Source organism: Papaver somniferum, chromosome 4 (genome assembly GCF_003573695.1).
Source record: "Papaver somniferum cultivar HN1 chromosome 4, ASM357369v1, whole genome shotgun sequence".
Taxonomy (NCBI): domain Eukaryota; kingdom Viridiplantae; phylum Streptophyta; class Magnoliopsida; order Ranunculales; family Papaveraceae; genus Papaver; species Papaver somniferum.
In genome coordinates this window covers 158,673,172-158,689,850 of record NC_039361.1, presented here as the reverse complement: position 1 = coordinate 158,689,850, position 16,679 = coordinate 158,673,172, and the positions used below count along the sequence as shown (strand labels likewise).

General features: G+C 35.8%; 1 protein-coding gene across 1 annotated transcript; it reads left to right on the top strand.

Moving 5' to 3' along the window:
- The first annotated feature begins 12,539 nt into the window (after positions 1–12,539).
- Positions 12,540–16,679, top strand: LOC113271729 (ATP synthase subunit gamma, mitochondrial-like). The gene is made up of 9 exons (XM_026521635.1): positions 12,540–12,773; positions 13,885–13,928; positions 14,044–14,196; positions 14,621–14,734; positions 14,827–14,954; positions 15,338–15,460; positions 15,557–15,676; positions 15,848–15,969; positions 16,152–16,679. The coding sequence occupies exons 1-9, from the start codon at positions 12,673–12,675 to the stop codon at positions 16,219–16,221; spliced, it is 975 nt and encodes a 324-aa protein (XP_026377420.1). The 5' UTR covers positions 12,540–12,672; the 3' UTR covers positions 16,222–16,679.

The window sequence follows — 16,679 nt, the reverse complement described above, 5'->3', positions numbered from 1 at the left end:
GACAACAACAACATGCTACATGTTTTTCACGAAAACACTCGAGACATCAACATATGTCACAAACTAGGGGATGCTCATTGGGTATTTGTTTAGCGGTTTACAACGTGCGGCATACACTACGCTCGTTATAAGAAAGTGTCATAAGGATGAGGCAGTTAGTAAATACAGGGAGTAATGGTGAAACACTTTCTTTTATGGAACATCAATTCCAAGCGTTACCGGTTACCACCTCCTCCCATTTACTCACTTTTAGTTTGACCAAAGTACGTTTCACTTCGACTTGTATAAATAGGCATTACCTATTTCCACCGAACAACAAGTTCAGGTCAGGAGGATACAACACTCAGAAAACATTTGCTAGCTTTTCATCTGTTAGCTTCCCACTTTCTGATACAAGTTGTGAAACAACTACTCTTCCAGAATCAACTATTCTGGTCTCAACACTTTCTTCACTTCCCTCCACAAAACCAACCCTTATCCTTCACTTTGTGACCGAAGCAAGTCTGGAACGACCATTTCTTGGTTTAGGCCGGATTTGTACAGATTGATCTCTCGAATCTAAAGTACTCCCTTGCAGTACATTGTTTAGGGTTTAAATTCGTTTCTCACCCACACACCCGAAATTACTAAAATCTGCAGAAACCGTTTTCACCCTCAAACACCAAGGTACAAACAATTCTTTTACCACCTGCTCTATTGTTACACCAAGTATATTGCAGACTTGAACTAGGATCTTGTATTCAACTACATGTATTCATATCTTCATGCATTGCAATCCTCATGGGAGACCTACCACCCATCTTCTCATCAACACTTAAAATTGTATTAAAATCACCAATTAGCAACCATGGTAAATTCATATTACTAACAGATTCTAATTCTGTCCATAATTCTCTTCTGTCCACTGTTAAAGATGCAACATGTACTCCAGAAACAAGTACACCTCCTATATTTACAGTAATAACTTGCTTTGTTATGGAAACAATTGTTGGAGTAGTTATTGAAGCATTCCAGAATAACCAAATGTTCCCCTTCCCCCCATTTACTGAGTTGTGAATTATCTTGTGATTCATACCATCTAGCTTCAAACTTTTGCAATCTTTAGAATTCCATTTTATTTTTGGTTCAACCACCCATACTAAAGTAGTACTAAAATTATCCACTAAACTTCTTAATTTGTCTTTGGCTCTAGGCCTCCTTAAGCCTCTGACATTCAAAAATATTATCTTCATTTAGAAATATGAGACTGAGAAGTAGCAGGACTTCTCATACCTTTCTTTTCTTTCACTAAATTAATAGCATTTTATTTTCTGGTAGTAATTAAGTTGATATTCTTGGGTTTAATAATCCTCTTCACAACTTCTTGATCTCCATGTACTTTATCAGTCTCAATAGTAACAAAATTAATAACAGAAGAACTACAAGATGCAACTTCCAATAATTTTTCCACACTAATAGGAGGTGGCTCTTCAGAAACTAATTCTTGAAGTACATGAAATTTTCCTGAGCTTCTACCTGCTGACTCAAAAGTCTTCTCAATTACCTTCTCTACTGGAGGAAAAATAGCAGTAATTACTTCATCTTCACACAAAACTCCATTCCCAACTTCCTTGAACTTGTTTGCTTTAGGAGTATAGCAGATATCAAAACCAACTGATTTTTGTTGATTCTTATCTTTAAGCTTCCAAACCTTCTTTAGTACCACTTTAGGGATCTCTTCCTCCAATGGGTTTTGTATTGATTCATTTCCCAGCACTCTACATTCAGATACTAAATGCCCTACCACTTTACAATGGTTGCAAAAACTTGGTAGTTTAGGAATTTGTACCTCCTGTTCAAAAACACCATACTTAGATTTAACTTCAACATGGTGAGGCACTGTATTTGCTAAATCCACTTCCACCAAAACACTAGCATAATATCCAACCTCCCTCTTTAGACTCGTTTCATCAACTTTAATAGCTCTTCCAATAGCATCACCTAATGACATAAGGATCTTTTCTTTCCAGTATTCAATACCCAAACCAGGAAAATTAACCCAAACAAAAGCAGTGGTAGATTTCTGAGCAGCTGGGTTAAAATTTAGTTCCCATAATCTCAATTTTAGAATTTTAGAATCCACCTTCCAAAAACCATTCCAAATATACTTCATATCTAATTCATTAGCTAGCTTAATTATGAAAAAACCTTTTCCAAGTGGGATTAATTGATAATTACCTGATAATTTCCATTGTTTTCTCAAAGCATCTTCAGCAACAACAAATTTTATCTTTACAAAATCCAGCCTACCAATTAAACTGAACCTCCATTCATTAAGACTTTCATCAATTTCCTCATCTGGAATGTATAATGAAGGAATCACATAAGACTTCTCACTCTAAAATCTCTTCCCACTTTGTTCAGTAGAAAAGAAACTAAAGTTATTGTTACTCATCGTCGATCTAGAATTCATACCCTTGAAAGATTCTAATAAAAACAACAAATCTGATCCAGATAACAACGTGAATGGAAATTACCACCAATCATAGAGAATAAAGCCTAAAAACCACCTGAAATTAATGGATCTGAACTCGAAAAATGAAGAAAGAAGAAAGAAAAATATCGCCTGAGTTAGTCGCCCGATTCACATAGCTTGACTCAGCCGAGACTATTCATAAATGTTTAAGTTCATGTACAACCAATTTTAGAAAGTAACCAACTCAAGTATGCAAACGGGTACGCATACTTAAGTAGCCGGACCGAGTTTGGTTACGCCAGTGCGCGTACGGGTGCACATACCAATTCACACTTCCAAACTCCAGCAGAAATTCACGAATGTGAGACTGGGTACGCATACTTGCCTAGACATCCAACAACCGCCAGTACGCATACTTCAAGTTCCCGATTTTGAACTTATACACAAATGTGAGAACACACTATATCCAAACATGGTTACTTGATTCTAAAATATTTATTTCAATCATTGAAACTTTCTTAGAGGATGACAATAGCCGTTTTCACTCACTATTAGCATCAAAGCAATTTTCAAGATATTGAAATAATCATAACGAAACATTCCAAGTCTATACCAAATGATTATATCACACAAACCATGTAAGATGTTACTCGGCGATTTTCACATGATCATATTCTGACAATCGTCAAGAATATAAGATGAACTTGGTTGAAGCAAAAGCTTGCCAACACATATTTCGATAAATATGTAAGAGAGATAAACTCAGCTCGAAATCTCAAATATGTATAATAGAAAACTATATCGTAATACGACTTATGTCTCTATATAGGAGATAGAGTAGAAATAGACTTTCCAAGTGATAGATGAGTTTCAGTCTCCACATACCTTTTGTTGATGAAATTCCACAAGCTCCTCTTAGTAGTTTTTCGTCTTCAAATGATTAACGCCGTGAAGTCTAATGCTCAACTACATAATCTATATCCTTGCCCGAGACATCTATAAATAGGCTAGAAATCAAGACTTATAGTTTTGATCACTAACATTGACAAACATGCTTGAGATGGAAACATATGCGAGTTCGACCGAGTAGTGCTCTAACAGGTATTATGGTGTTGTAACATGTATTATGTATATTTTCAAATATATCTTTTCACTGGAATGATCATGTTCAAGATTATGCAGTAACATCATGAGTACATAAAACCACAGTCCATTGAATATCCAGCAGTACATATCTTGTTGCACTTATTAAAAACCTAGATTATGCTTGAATATGTTAGAGCACTGCTCGGACGAACTCACAAGTGTTTTTATATCAAACTTGTTGTCAAATTTAGTTGTTAAAACTATATCTTGATTTCTAGTCCACAATTGGTTAAGTCTTGGTCTAGGATAATATAGTTGAGAAACGAACCAGTCATCATTTGTGTTCTACCATTTGAAGGCGAAGATCAATCGAAGCTTTTAGAGAACTTCATCAATAAAAGGTAAGTGAAGACTGAACCACCTATTTCTCAAGTTATATTCAATTTTCCATCCTTGAGACGTTTATCGCATAACTAATTAGACTAGCTTGCATAGACAAGAATTTCGAGTCGAGAACTAATTATTTAGTTTATGAATTTGTCGAAATATAATGACTAATCTTGATGAAGATTTTTTCAAACTCGATCAATTTTGGTGGAGAATTTTTTTTTATTCGGAAACAAATCATGATTCAAGTTTACATAGCCTGGAACAGTGATATGTGGCATTGATGTTATTCAGGAATGTTTTGAATTGATTTAGAGAAATATATAACTACTATATTCGAAATAAAAGTCAGTGGTATCAGTATTACAAACTGAGAAAACGGTTACATATATGAAGCCGTATTATATGTACTCACACACGTAGGGGAGTAGCTATATATCGACTTTCAGATTTATGTGATACGCATATTTGTATGCATATCATGGGAAAATCTATTTGTTTCGTGGTCCATATAGGTATGCATATTCCTATGCAAACCATTTTGGAACTGTGGTAAGGTAACCGGATTAAAGTATTCAAACTGGTATGCGAACCAATACAGTTATATATTCTAGAACCAGTTTAGTACCCAAACCGGTATGCAAACTGAAAAGGTTATGTGAACTCCGGAACCCTTAAAAGTCTTAAGTTTGCAAACCAGTACGTGAACTGAAAAGTTCTTTCAACTCCGGAACTTGTATTTTTCTTATAAGTTTGCAAACCGGTCCGCGTACCTTGACTCAGCCGATTCACGAACTACTCAAGTATTTGTACTTTATGCATTTACTAACTATGTCGATTATGATTCAAGTGCGATAAAATTATTTCTCCGAGATAATTAACATTTGATCAATTATCTGTAATGCACTAGACTTATTTTATCACATGATTGTGGCTCAAGATCAATGTCTTTGTGTTCATGAAAATGAGTGTTAAGCTTTTAAGTTCAAACCGGCTAGTTTCTACTAATCACCTTGAACATAGTCTTTGTACACGATTTGGTTACGGTCTCACCTAACTAGAGTGTATATCTTGTTTATGTGTATAAGATTCAAAGTTTTCATCTAACGATGAATATTGTTTGCTTAGTTCCAAAGCTATCTTAGCTTAAACCTAAAGAAACCTATGCTTTGAATGTCTATATAAGAGGAACTCTTGGTAACTGGGATCTTTGAATACCGACACTACTTTTTGGTGTGTTCTAGTTGTATCTAGAGTCGTTCTCTCCAGAAACCCTTTTAGGGTTCAATGACTATCAAAGACTTAATTGGGACGTGAAGCCAGGTCCACTTATCTTTTATCTTGATAACTTGAGTATCTTGATCATGTCCGATCGTTGATTTATCACTTGAACAAGATAGATAGAAACCACAAAGTTCTCTTCGTCTCAACCTTTGTGATTCCGTAAGTTTTATACTAGTGAGGTGAATAATAATCTAGGCTGCACTTCGGGTTGCATAAGTCCGTATTTTGAGGATAGCTAGACTTCTGTCAAATTGTTATCGATTTCCATCACCTTGATCCTGCATTTGATCTGATTATCCGTTTCGATCGTAAATCAGGAACTCAATTATAGGCTTAATCTGTTGGACGCAGATTTGCTTTAAAGTATTCAATTGAGTTGAAGCAACTCTTAGTTGGTGTGACTTCATCTAAGGGAATCAATTGCGTGGAGTCCTGCTGGGATTCAAGAGGCGTAAGGAGCGCGACTGTACCTTAATCAATGGGATAACTTTTAAGGCTCAACTACATTCCAGATCGAAGTTAATTGGTAGTAGACTATTGTCTGTGGCGTCTTAATACAATTTGGTGTTCAATCTGGACTAGGTCCCGGGTTTTTTCTGTAAATGTTGTTTCCTCGTTAACAAAATTAATGGTGTGTGTTAGAGCTGGCAATTAAGCCCAAAACCCGCGGGTTCAACCGGACCGGCCCGTACAAACCCGAACCCGGCTCAGCTCATTCCTCCAAGTCGGGTTAGGGTTGAGAAAATATCGGCCCGTGCATAAACGGGTAAACCCGACCCGTCCCGTGTATCCGCGGGTAAAACCCGAAACCCGTAATTCCTATTCATATGACTGACACGTGCCCCTCCCATCTATACGTGTCTCACTCTCACTGTCTCCTCTCCTAGCCCTAGGTATAAAAAGAAAAAACCCTAAAAATATCTAATTTTTTCTTTTCTTCTTCTGTTCTTTCCTCCCTCTGCAGCGGCAGTTCTTCAGTTCTCTTCTCTTCTCATGATATTTCATCTTCTTGTTCGATATTTACAATTAACGACAACAACAGTGGTTAGCGACTAGCAGTAAGTAACTAAATTCGGTGATTTTGATGTTTGAATCTTTTGAGATGATCACTGATTTAGGTTTTAAATTTTAATTGGGTTATCTGATTTTGATGAGAAATTGAGAATCATGATTCATGAGATACAACTTGGTTTATTGACTTATTGTATGTTTGTTGTTCAGAATCCTGATTCTGGTTTTGGTTCTTATTTGGACAACTTGGAATCCCCTTCAAAGGACTGTGTGGAAGTGGAACTGGAGATCAGTCAGGTAGTGCGGAACACCGAGGTTATCGCAGCAAACAACACGACTATACCAGCGTAAGTGTCCACAGACTCCACACATCTACCTTTTTTTTTCTTTTTTGGAGTGTTGTATACTTGTATTACTTGGTGGAAGATGATGAATGAAATTTACATATGATTTCTCTTTGTACATTATATATATCATATTACAAAATCTATAAATATCTCATAGTAGAAATGAAGGGTTTTTGTATTTTTGCTTTTGCATTTTGCTTTTGAAATACTGAGCTAGTAGTTAGTAGTTAGTGCAGGAATTATGATGAATGACAAGCTGCATAACATTACGAAAAAGGAATTATGATGAATGACAAGCTGCATAACATTAATTTATGATGAATGACAAGCTAAGAATTGAGTTTATACTTTATATGGAATGGAATTTGGAACTGTGTAATTGTGTATGGTTCTTTTAAATCTTGTGATTCAGGTTTATTTTGATCTATCGTGTTTTGCACATTCTTGATTCATTGAAAATGAAATTAGAGTTAGCCTGGTTGTGTATAATTTAGATTGAGCTGATGTTAAGATAGCAGGTGCTGTTGACATGTTGTTGTGAAGTTGAAAATTGAAAGTTTTTCAAATGTTACATTGAAGCTGTGGAGGATGGCGAAGTAAGTTCTTATGCGTCTAATTAGTATGCGTACTTCTTCAATATAAAGCAGGGTAAATATGAAAATTTCATGTTTTTGATTTGAATCTTTTCTTTTGTTTGATTTGTTTTTGCTTGAAGTGACAAATTCATATTGAATAGTTGGAGCAACTCAAAGATAGACATGGAAAATGAGAAATTGAGAATATTTTTTTGGACAGAAAGTTATCACAGTCTCTCCAATTTGTATAGGAAAGAGATTGGAGATGTTCTTTTTTGGACAGTTATCACTTTTTTTGATTGACCACAATATATATTTTGTGCAGGAAGTGGTTATTAATATCTTTATTGTTGGAAAGTCACAAAGTACAAACAATGGTATTACTACGGTCTTGAAGGGTGTTTTTCTTTGTTGAAGATATCATGAACTAATGATTAGTGTACTACTGTACTGTGTTCCTTTTAAAGTACAGAACTACAAAACTAATGTGGTTAAGTTACTTAAGTATTTCAATTTTCTTGATCTTAAATTTTGGTGCCACAATTCTGTTGAAGTGTTGATAAGTTGATTGAATTGAATCTAAATATCAAATGAATTAGAGATTATTGTTAGGTTGCAGAGAAGGAGCTTTAGATGGCCTGAATATGGCCGGAAATATACCAGATATCGGAGGAAACTCTGTCAAATTGGTTTCTGGTGAGTTGACTCAGTCACACAGTTGAGTAACCAGAAACGGGCTAAGTAACCCGCAAACCCGCAAGCTTAACCCGTTACGGGCGCAGGTTGAAGAATTAACCACCCGTTACAAAAACTGACCCGCGGGTTTTAACCCGTATTAACCCGAACCCGTGTAACCCGTAACGGGAAAGCCCCGACCCGCCCGTTTGCCAGCTCTAGTGTGTGTGTTGTTTCTTTCTATGGATTATATTTTTTATCTTTATAATTGAAATATCACGGGTTGTGCATTTATCAATCACAGTGGATACGCCCAACCTAGTTTGTTATATACGACTTGATTGATCCTTGGATATTGGTCTTTGGCACCGTCCAAGAACTCTCTTTGTAATTAGGTTCACGGATTCAATTCTATAAACGTTCTAATAACAAGAGAGAGGGATAAAAAGAGATATAGAGAGAAAAATAGAGATAACTCTAGACACTTTCCTTGATTGAGTTTTCACTCTCGGAGTTGTGTTAAGTTTGTCCATACATATTTCCTACGAAAAAGTTGGTGGTGTATTTTGGTACCCCCAATATTTTCAGAATATCAAGCAATACATATCTTGTTGTACTAATTAAAATAAAACCTAGATTATGCTTTAACATCCAACAATACATATCTTATTGTACTGATTAAAAACCTAGATTATGCTTGAGTATCCTGCAGCACGCTTCTTGTTGCACTAATTATTCTTCAGTACAAATAGATACATACTATAAGATAAGAATAAATATCAATATGTACTGATAAAAATCAGTTTTCTCCAACATCACATATTAATATGTATTGTCTAAAACATATTGTCGATGTTCAATCAATCGATACTGTCATTGTTTTTCATCAGTACATATCAATATTAATATGTATATATCATTAGAAATCAGTTAATCCATTTTCTTAATGAGCACACAACAGTTTTTTTTTTTTACAAGGTAGTACAAATTGATATATACCTAATACATACGTGATTTAAATATCCAACAGTACATGTTGATATGCACCGATACTTATTTAAGCATAAATTAGGGATTTACCTAGTACAGATTGACATGTACTGGTATATCATACACAACACCGCAACAATAATCTAGGTATCCAATAATTGATGCTTATTCCAGCATTAATTAGGGGTTTTACATAAAACTATTGATATGTAGCATTGAATTAGCATAAGAACATTTTTCTTTGTAATCTCTCTTCTTTACTTGTCCTTGCCTAAATCTCTCGTTTATTTTCTTTGTTGCTGATTTTTTTTTCCGAGTATGTTGGTAGGTTTGATCTCTTGATCTATGTCTTTGTTTCATCTCTGGCCTTTAATCAAGTCTCAAATCTAGTCTTCTTCTGTCTTCTTTTTGCCAATTTCTATCATGGAAATTGATTTATTATGTTGTCTATTTGATAACCTTGATTCCACAATAGTTTCCCAAGGATAGTCTTTAACTTTCTTGATTGAAATTGATTTTCTTTGTAATACCTTCAAGGGTCTCAATTTGGATGATGGTAATCACAGCAGGATTAAAGCAATCGAGTCAGTAGTCTTAGAGTAATGTACTTATGGTCAAGCTCCAGTTAACGACAAAATTCTATATTCTCTGAGTAGGGGTTTCAACAGTTCCCAGGAGATTGATACACAAGAAGGGTTTATTTTTTCCGGCAAGTCTCTCAGTGCTATTCCGTTCAGGGACGTCTATGTGGATGGGGAGGAAGTCTCTGATGACCTGAATGTCAATTTTTCCGATGAAATTGATGGAATTCCTCAAACAAGGTACTAAACGGCTAGTACTGTCCTTTTTGGACCCACCCAAACTGTCTCTGGCTTTCTAGAGATTTATATGTTCACGTGACTGTTATTGTGGCCTTGTCCTCTACTCAAAGACAGATCCTTTTGGATTATTATCTATTATTCCTCCAGCAATGTTCTTTAATTACGCTTGTATTTTCCTGGCTTGCTGGTGAGATTAATACTTTAGTTGCTCTTGTCATTTTTTGGTACTTCTTTGTTATATCCTGTATGTTAGGATGGATGGTGAATATAGAGGTAGCAGAATATGTTTCTATCGGAGAGGAGGGTTACAATACTCAACTAGTTGAAGATTGTAGTGCTATGGATCATACTTGGTACTATTGTAATACAGATAAGAACATGAATAATGGTCAGTATGTTAAGGAGTGTTGTGAGAAAGTTTCTCTTGTTTTTAGCGAAATCCAAAGAACTTCTTTCCTACTAGTAATCTTTAGAATTGTTGCTTCTAGACAGGTCAAATTAGACTTTTATCTGTTTTCTGATGATTGAGTGGGCTTAACTTCGATTGATCTTTTGGAGTATGTAATTAGTTATATGATCAAGTTGGAAGATGAGGTTGTGGGTTTGGATTATCTCATGATTTGGTTTTAGTAAGGGATGTTGTTCCTCCTGGTTAGTTATGTTCAGTCCAGTTTTCTTAATTTGTGAAATAAATCTTGAAGGATTCGATGTTATCCATTCTCGGCTTGGTAGTATGATGACTTTGAGTTGGTTTGGGGCTGGTCTGTGGATTTCTTTGGAAGTTCATTGGGTTATCCGTCTCTTTTTTGTGCCGGGGGATCTTAAAGTTTATCATTTGATCGATTGGGGTTTTAAGATGGATATAAGTTTGCACTTATGTTGGATATACCTCGACGTAATACCTTTAAGCCATTTTACTCCTTCGGCGAGGGCTTGGGCAGTAAGTACATATATTTGGTATAAAGGCAAGGTATACTCTGTTGTTGGTTTCAGTTGGTCTACTTGGATATCTAAAGGGTTTTTCATTCCTTCTCGGCTAGATTTTCTTGATCTTTTAACTCAACTCCTTCTCTTGGATGAATATGTTAGCTTAAACACTTGGTATGATTTATTGGATTATAGTCTGCACTTCGTTTTGGTATACCTCGACGTAAGACCTTTAAGCTGTTTTACTCCTTCAGCGAGGGCTTGGGCAGTAAGTACATATATCTGCTATGACTGTAAGTTTTATCCGGTTGATGTTCACAAGGGGATTGTTTGGATGTGGAAAGAGTGTGTGTTTGAAGTTCTTCTTGGAGTTTATATTAGCTATTTGTTCTTAGGTTTTTACAACTATGAGGGTCTTTCATCAATTTCTCTTGGGGATGATTTTTTTGCTGATGTTTGTGTTCTTAGCTGTTATTTTTCGGAATCGTAGCATTATTACGTATATTATTATTACTATCATTCTTCTGCTGAGAAGCATGACATTTTTCTTTTAAGCCAGAACTCCTTGGAGGGCTTGGGAGCGGTGTATTGTGAGTCGATGTTCATGTTGTTTGCAATTTTTTGTTTCCTCCAAGTCGTCCGGGCATTCACCTATCTTGATAGAATTATCACAAGGTTGAAGATGTTCTCCTACACTTGGTTTGTAGTGTTGGTAACCTTTTCAGTTGTGGATGAAGCTTCTATAGTCCTTGATGATTTCTTCTCTTGTCTAGTTGCAGTCCAGAGCAATACTATCTTCTTAGATATCTCCTTTGGTTGTAAGTTTAGGTTCTTTTATTTTTGCTTGTCTTTTTTACGGTTCCCGGTAAGTCTACCTGTACCAGTCTTGTTCTCATGGTTGGCTATCTCTAGCAGTTGAAACAAACTGTTTGAAGCATAAGAACAAAGAAATTGGTATCAAGAAAATAGTAAATTGAAAGTAAAACTTTCTCTGTACCTTTTTGGGGTATTATTTGGTATCAAAATCATATTAGCATACTTTATTCAAAAACACAATTGAAAAATGGGAAACACATTTGTCGACGGTGTTTCTTCAAAATCATGATCTTCTATTGATTTTTGGGAGAAGGACGTGCATTATGCTAATTCTTCTTGCTGCTGGCGATCCTTCAAAAATATAACGTATGGAGCATTTCATATCATTTCTTCATTGTAGATCTTGACGATCATCACGTGATTTGATTATAGATTTAGGTTTCTGTGATTTTTTGTCAGAAGAAGAAACATGAAGATAAAAGTAGAACGAAGAGAGAGGAAGAATTGGAGAGACAAATGGGGGCAACAAAGTAATTTCAATGTTTTGATTTGGTTTTGGTCTTCCGATTAAATGTTTTTTCTGAATAAACCTTAGATTAAACGGGTTGATGGGTTTTGGACCAACCAACAAATTTATCATAAAATGGGTAGCTAGCTCAGCTGGTCATCCCCGTTTCTCAAAGGTTGATACACTCCATGAGGTCTCAGGTTCGATCCCCTAATGGTGCAATATTGCAGAGTTTGACATGGAAGGTAGAGTTAATTTGCCCCATTTACGACATAATCAGCCCCCTATCCGCTTCGGCTCCCTTGATTGGTTTCTCGTGAGGCTTGCTGGTAGGCTAGCACGACAACCTGTTCAACAAATGTAGTAATACGCTGTTGGAGCTTAGCTCATTAAACTTCCGATTAGTTTCTTGTAATAATCGTTATCCAATACCAATAATAAAAAATTTAAACTAATCAAAGTCCAGCATTAGGATCAACAATAACATACTTAGGGTTGATCATCTTGCACGCCTCAAAAGTTTTTGAGTATGCCTCAAAGTAGTCAAATCAGCTTTCCAACCAAAATAGGTAAAGTGATACAAAACAATCCGAGTCCAGTTCATGATCCAGGCCCATACACACTGAACCCAATTTTAGACATTTTTTTAACCGAAGAGTATTTGTTTTCTGAGAGAGGACAAAAAGAAGTTCATCGCTTCATCTCCTCTCAGATAGAATAAGAAACCCTAATTCCTTTTCTATCATTTCCTCTCAGAACAAAGAAGATCTGATCTGATTATTTTGAAGAAATGGCGATGGCTGCACTTAGAAGAGAAGGAAAACGTTTAGCACCTTTGATCTCTCCTAGATCCATCGATACTGCTCTTACCAGATCTTCACTCATTTCTGAGTATGATTGTTTTCCATTTTTCTTTTAAGACTTCTCATTCTTTGTTTTCTGGTGATTCATTTATTTATTTATGTTGTATTGAAGAAGATCGGATATGGTCAACACTCTGGCTAATCAATTTTATTAGATTCGGAATTTTTCATTTTGCCCTAGATAAGAGCAGAACCCCTTTTTTGTTATTGGATTTATTTTAAGATTGCATTTCTAGTTTGTTATACGGCTACTCGAATCACAGTTGGTGTGTTTTTCGGTGTTTATTGTTGTTACAATATGGTTACTCTTTGGTTAGAATTAGTCTTGTTGACACCTTAGGTTTGTTATCTTCTCTAAAGGGTGTTATTTGTTAGGTGAAATGAACCCAAAGGGGGTGTTGCTTTCGGTTACTACTGGCTATCAATCTCGCTATTGCTTCCTCAGTATTTAGAATTATTATTCATTGATGATACCTTGGTCCCTTTTTCACACATTTTAGGCTGGAGAGCAAATTATTTCAGAGAGTCCCTAATGTTTGGCTTATCAATTTCTTGGGTTTTTGTTACTCAATTGTTAACTTCTAAAGAATTTTCCATTTGGACCATAGATAAGAGCACAGCAGACCCTTTTTTTTTGGAGTCATTTGAGATTGCGTTTTTAATTGGTTACTTGAATCTGGGTTTGTACTTTGTGAACCGGAGTAGTTGGTCTAGTTTTCATTGTTATTGTTACAATATGATTAGCATTAGCCCTTTTGACATCTTAGGTTCATTTTCTTCACCATGTGTCCGTAAAATCTCTCTCTCTCTAATGTTTATTAGGTCAAGTGAACTCAGAATCAGAAGGTGTTGTGTTAGGCTAGTATTGGCTATAAATTTCGTTACTACATCCTCTTCAGTTAGAATTACTAAATTTTGATGAGACCATGCCCACTTCCTCACACATTTTGGGTTGGAAGAGAAGTTGTCGTGGGGAATTCATAATGTTTGGCTGTTACTAATAGTTTTAATTTTCTCTAAACCGCTAAGCAAGTTACTCAAAAGGTGACAGTAGTTGTAAGTTATGAGTACAATGTGCATATTGCTCTCTATTTGTATTTCAACCTCTTTTGTTAACTGGATGATATTTTTCTGTGCAGGGAGCTGGCCCCCTTTGGAGCCCGTTCTATTTCAACTCAAATAGGTCAGTTTGAGACTTACTGATAACTACTTAGTAATTTTCCTCACTTTTCTTCTCCCATTTCCTTTTTTCTTTTCTTTTCTGCTGGTAATGATGTCTTCTGTGATGACTCCTGCAGTCAGAAATCGGATGAAGAGTGTTAAGAACATCCAGAAAATCACCAAGGCAATGAAGATGGTTGCAGCCTCAAAGTTACGAGCAATTCAAGTTAAAGCAGAAAATTCACGTGGCCTCTGGCAGCCATTTACTGCACTTCTTGGAGATTCTTCCAGTATGTTTACTTTCTATCAAAAACAGCTCTAGTAGAATGTCTGTTAGTCGCTCTGTATTTGCATTCTGCAGGTGTTATTTGACTTATCTGATTAATGTGCTCAATATTTTAGTTGAGATGCAACTGTACATAGTTGAAAAAGTGTAGTCCAACCTGCATATACGTTTACAGTACGGTTCTACTGCAAAATACACTGGCATAGGAAGGATGAGTAGTATTTTTCTGAACTGGTGGTTCTGTAAAATTGAAATTGATCATGTACTTATTCAAGTTCATTATCTTCTTAATGTTGGGTGACATTTGACATGGACAACAAATTGATATTGTGCCGTCTTTTTTTACTTTAAGTATTATATGCCTGCTTTTACTTTCATGCTTCTAGTATCTTTTGTATTTTTCTCACAATAGTGTTTCCATTTGGCAGCCGTTGACGTGAAGAAGAATGTGATTGTCACTGTTTCTTCCGACAAAGGTCTTTGTGGTGGAATCAATTCCACATCCGTCAAAGTGAGCAAAGGAATTTACAGGATGAATGCTGGTACTTTACAATAAAAGACCTGTTTATTTCTTCTTGTTATGATCACTATTTGAACATCAAACATTGGTTTTGATTTTGTTTCTTTCATATAGGTCCTGATAAAGAATCAAAATACGTTGTTGTGGGAGAGAAGGCGAAGGCCCAACTCATCCGTGACTCGAAGAATGATATTGATTTATCAATATCTGAGTTGCAGAAAAACCCTCTAAATTACACCCAGGTTAGATATCTGCTCTCTCTACAATTTCTCATACAATGTAAAAAAGTAAGATTCTTATCTGTGTAACCTTTTGTGTGTGGTTTTAAGAGTTGAAACTATTTGAAAGGAACAATTTCTCTTATAATTGTTAAGCTTAATCGCTATAGTTCATACTTTGAATGTTGATTTTTTTTTACCTTACTTCCTTTAAAGACTAGTAAGTAGTAATTCATAAGAGCCAACATTTCTAATTGTTTATTCATTCAAGTATCTGATGTTCCAAGGTTCATACCATTACTTGGATGATGGATATATGTTGTGACTATGACTTTGACTTAGTATAAGTGTATGTTTTTTTCTTCTCCTTATTTTTCTCATGGTTGGTCGAATTCTGTTCTTTTCAGGTTTCTGTTCTTGCAGATGACATTTTAAAGAATGTCGAGTACGATGCATTGAGAATTGTTTTTAACAAGTTTCAATCAGTTGTAGCTTTTATCCCAACAATGGCTACTGTTTTATCTCCCGAGGTAGGAAAACGTTTTTGTTTGAGATCATATTGCTGTTGGGTAAACGAGCGTTTGACTTGGTGAGGTTTTAATGGTACTTTGTGCTGCTCAACACAGATTGTGGAAAGAGAGGCTGCATCCGGAGGCTTACTTGGAGCTCTGGATTCCTATGAAATTGAAGGCGGTGATACAAAAGCAGAAGTGCTTATGAATCTCACCGAGTTCCAATTTTCTTGTGTAGGTCCTTCATGTAGTAGTTTAAAGTTTTGTTTTATGTCATAACCTTGTCCACCATCGGTTATTTGTCTCTATTCTATATCTGCATGACAAGATTTTCCTTTGCTGCTGTTATTTGAAAAATCTGAAACTTGTTTTTCTCATGAATTTTATATTTTGTATTTCCTGCAGACACTATTTAATGCAGTCTTAGAGAACGCCTGCAGTGAGCAAGGGGCAAGGATGTCTGCCATGGACAGTTCCAGCAGGAATGCTGGAGACATGCTTGATCGTCTGACTCTTACCTATAACAGGTCTCTCTCTCTCTCTCTGTCTCTCTCTAACACACACAACCACACACTCACGAACACACAATCAGGGAAAGCACCAAAGATCACACTGTTTTTGCATTTGAAAGATGTGGTATTATTGCATATGCGCATGATAGGACTGGGTTGTAACTGATGATTCTTTTTTTTTTCTTTGTTTAAAACAGAACCCGTCAAGCATCAATCACTACTGAACTTATTGAGATTATTTCTGGAGCGTCAGCATTGACAGGCTAATTCTTCAAACCGCTGTTTGCCCACCTGAGAGAATTTGAAAATAAAGGTGTACTCCAGATTTTTTCTTCTCACCACCTATCACGGTGGTTGTTTTGCTGACAGTTGGTACTTTTTTTTGTCTGATGGTGGAGGTATACTCCAATAATATCCCAAAATTTCATCTGAATTCTTGGGAGCTTTTAGGTTCTCCTGTCTGTTTTTTTTTTTGATTAGTAGACTCCGTCATTTTGGTAAATGAGTAGTTTAATCAATGGAGTCTACTTTCTGTTCTCCTTTTGCTGTGAAAAAGAAAATTATTAGATTTGCAAGGCGGAGGTAATTCAACAGATCAACATAGTAATGATCCATTTGTAGTTGTTTTGAGTAGTATGGGCCTTCCACTGTAAAGGATCTCAACAGAAACTACTGTTAAAAGTTACAACTCCTTAGCAAATCCAAACCAATAGCCCTTGTTATTA

What these genes read in the sequence shown, in the direction of transcription:
- LOC113271729 (XM_026521635.1), top strand. Translation starts at nt 12,673, where the DNA reads ATGGCGATGGCTGCACTTAGAAGAGAAGGAAAACGTTTAGCACCTTTG. An exon ending in AGATCTTCACTCATTTCTGA is followed by an intron (nt 12,774 to 13,884) that starts GTATGATTGTTT and finishes TTTTCTGTGCAG; the next exon opens with GGAGCTGGCCCCCTTTGGAG. An exon ending in AATTTACAGGATGAATGCTG is followed by an intron (nt 14,735 to 14,826) that starts GTACTTTACAAT and finishes TCTTTCATATAG; the next exon opens with GTCCTGATAAAGAATCAAAA.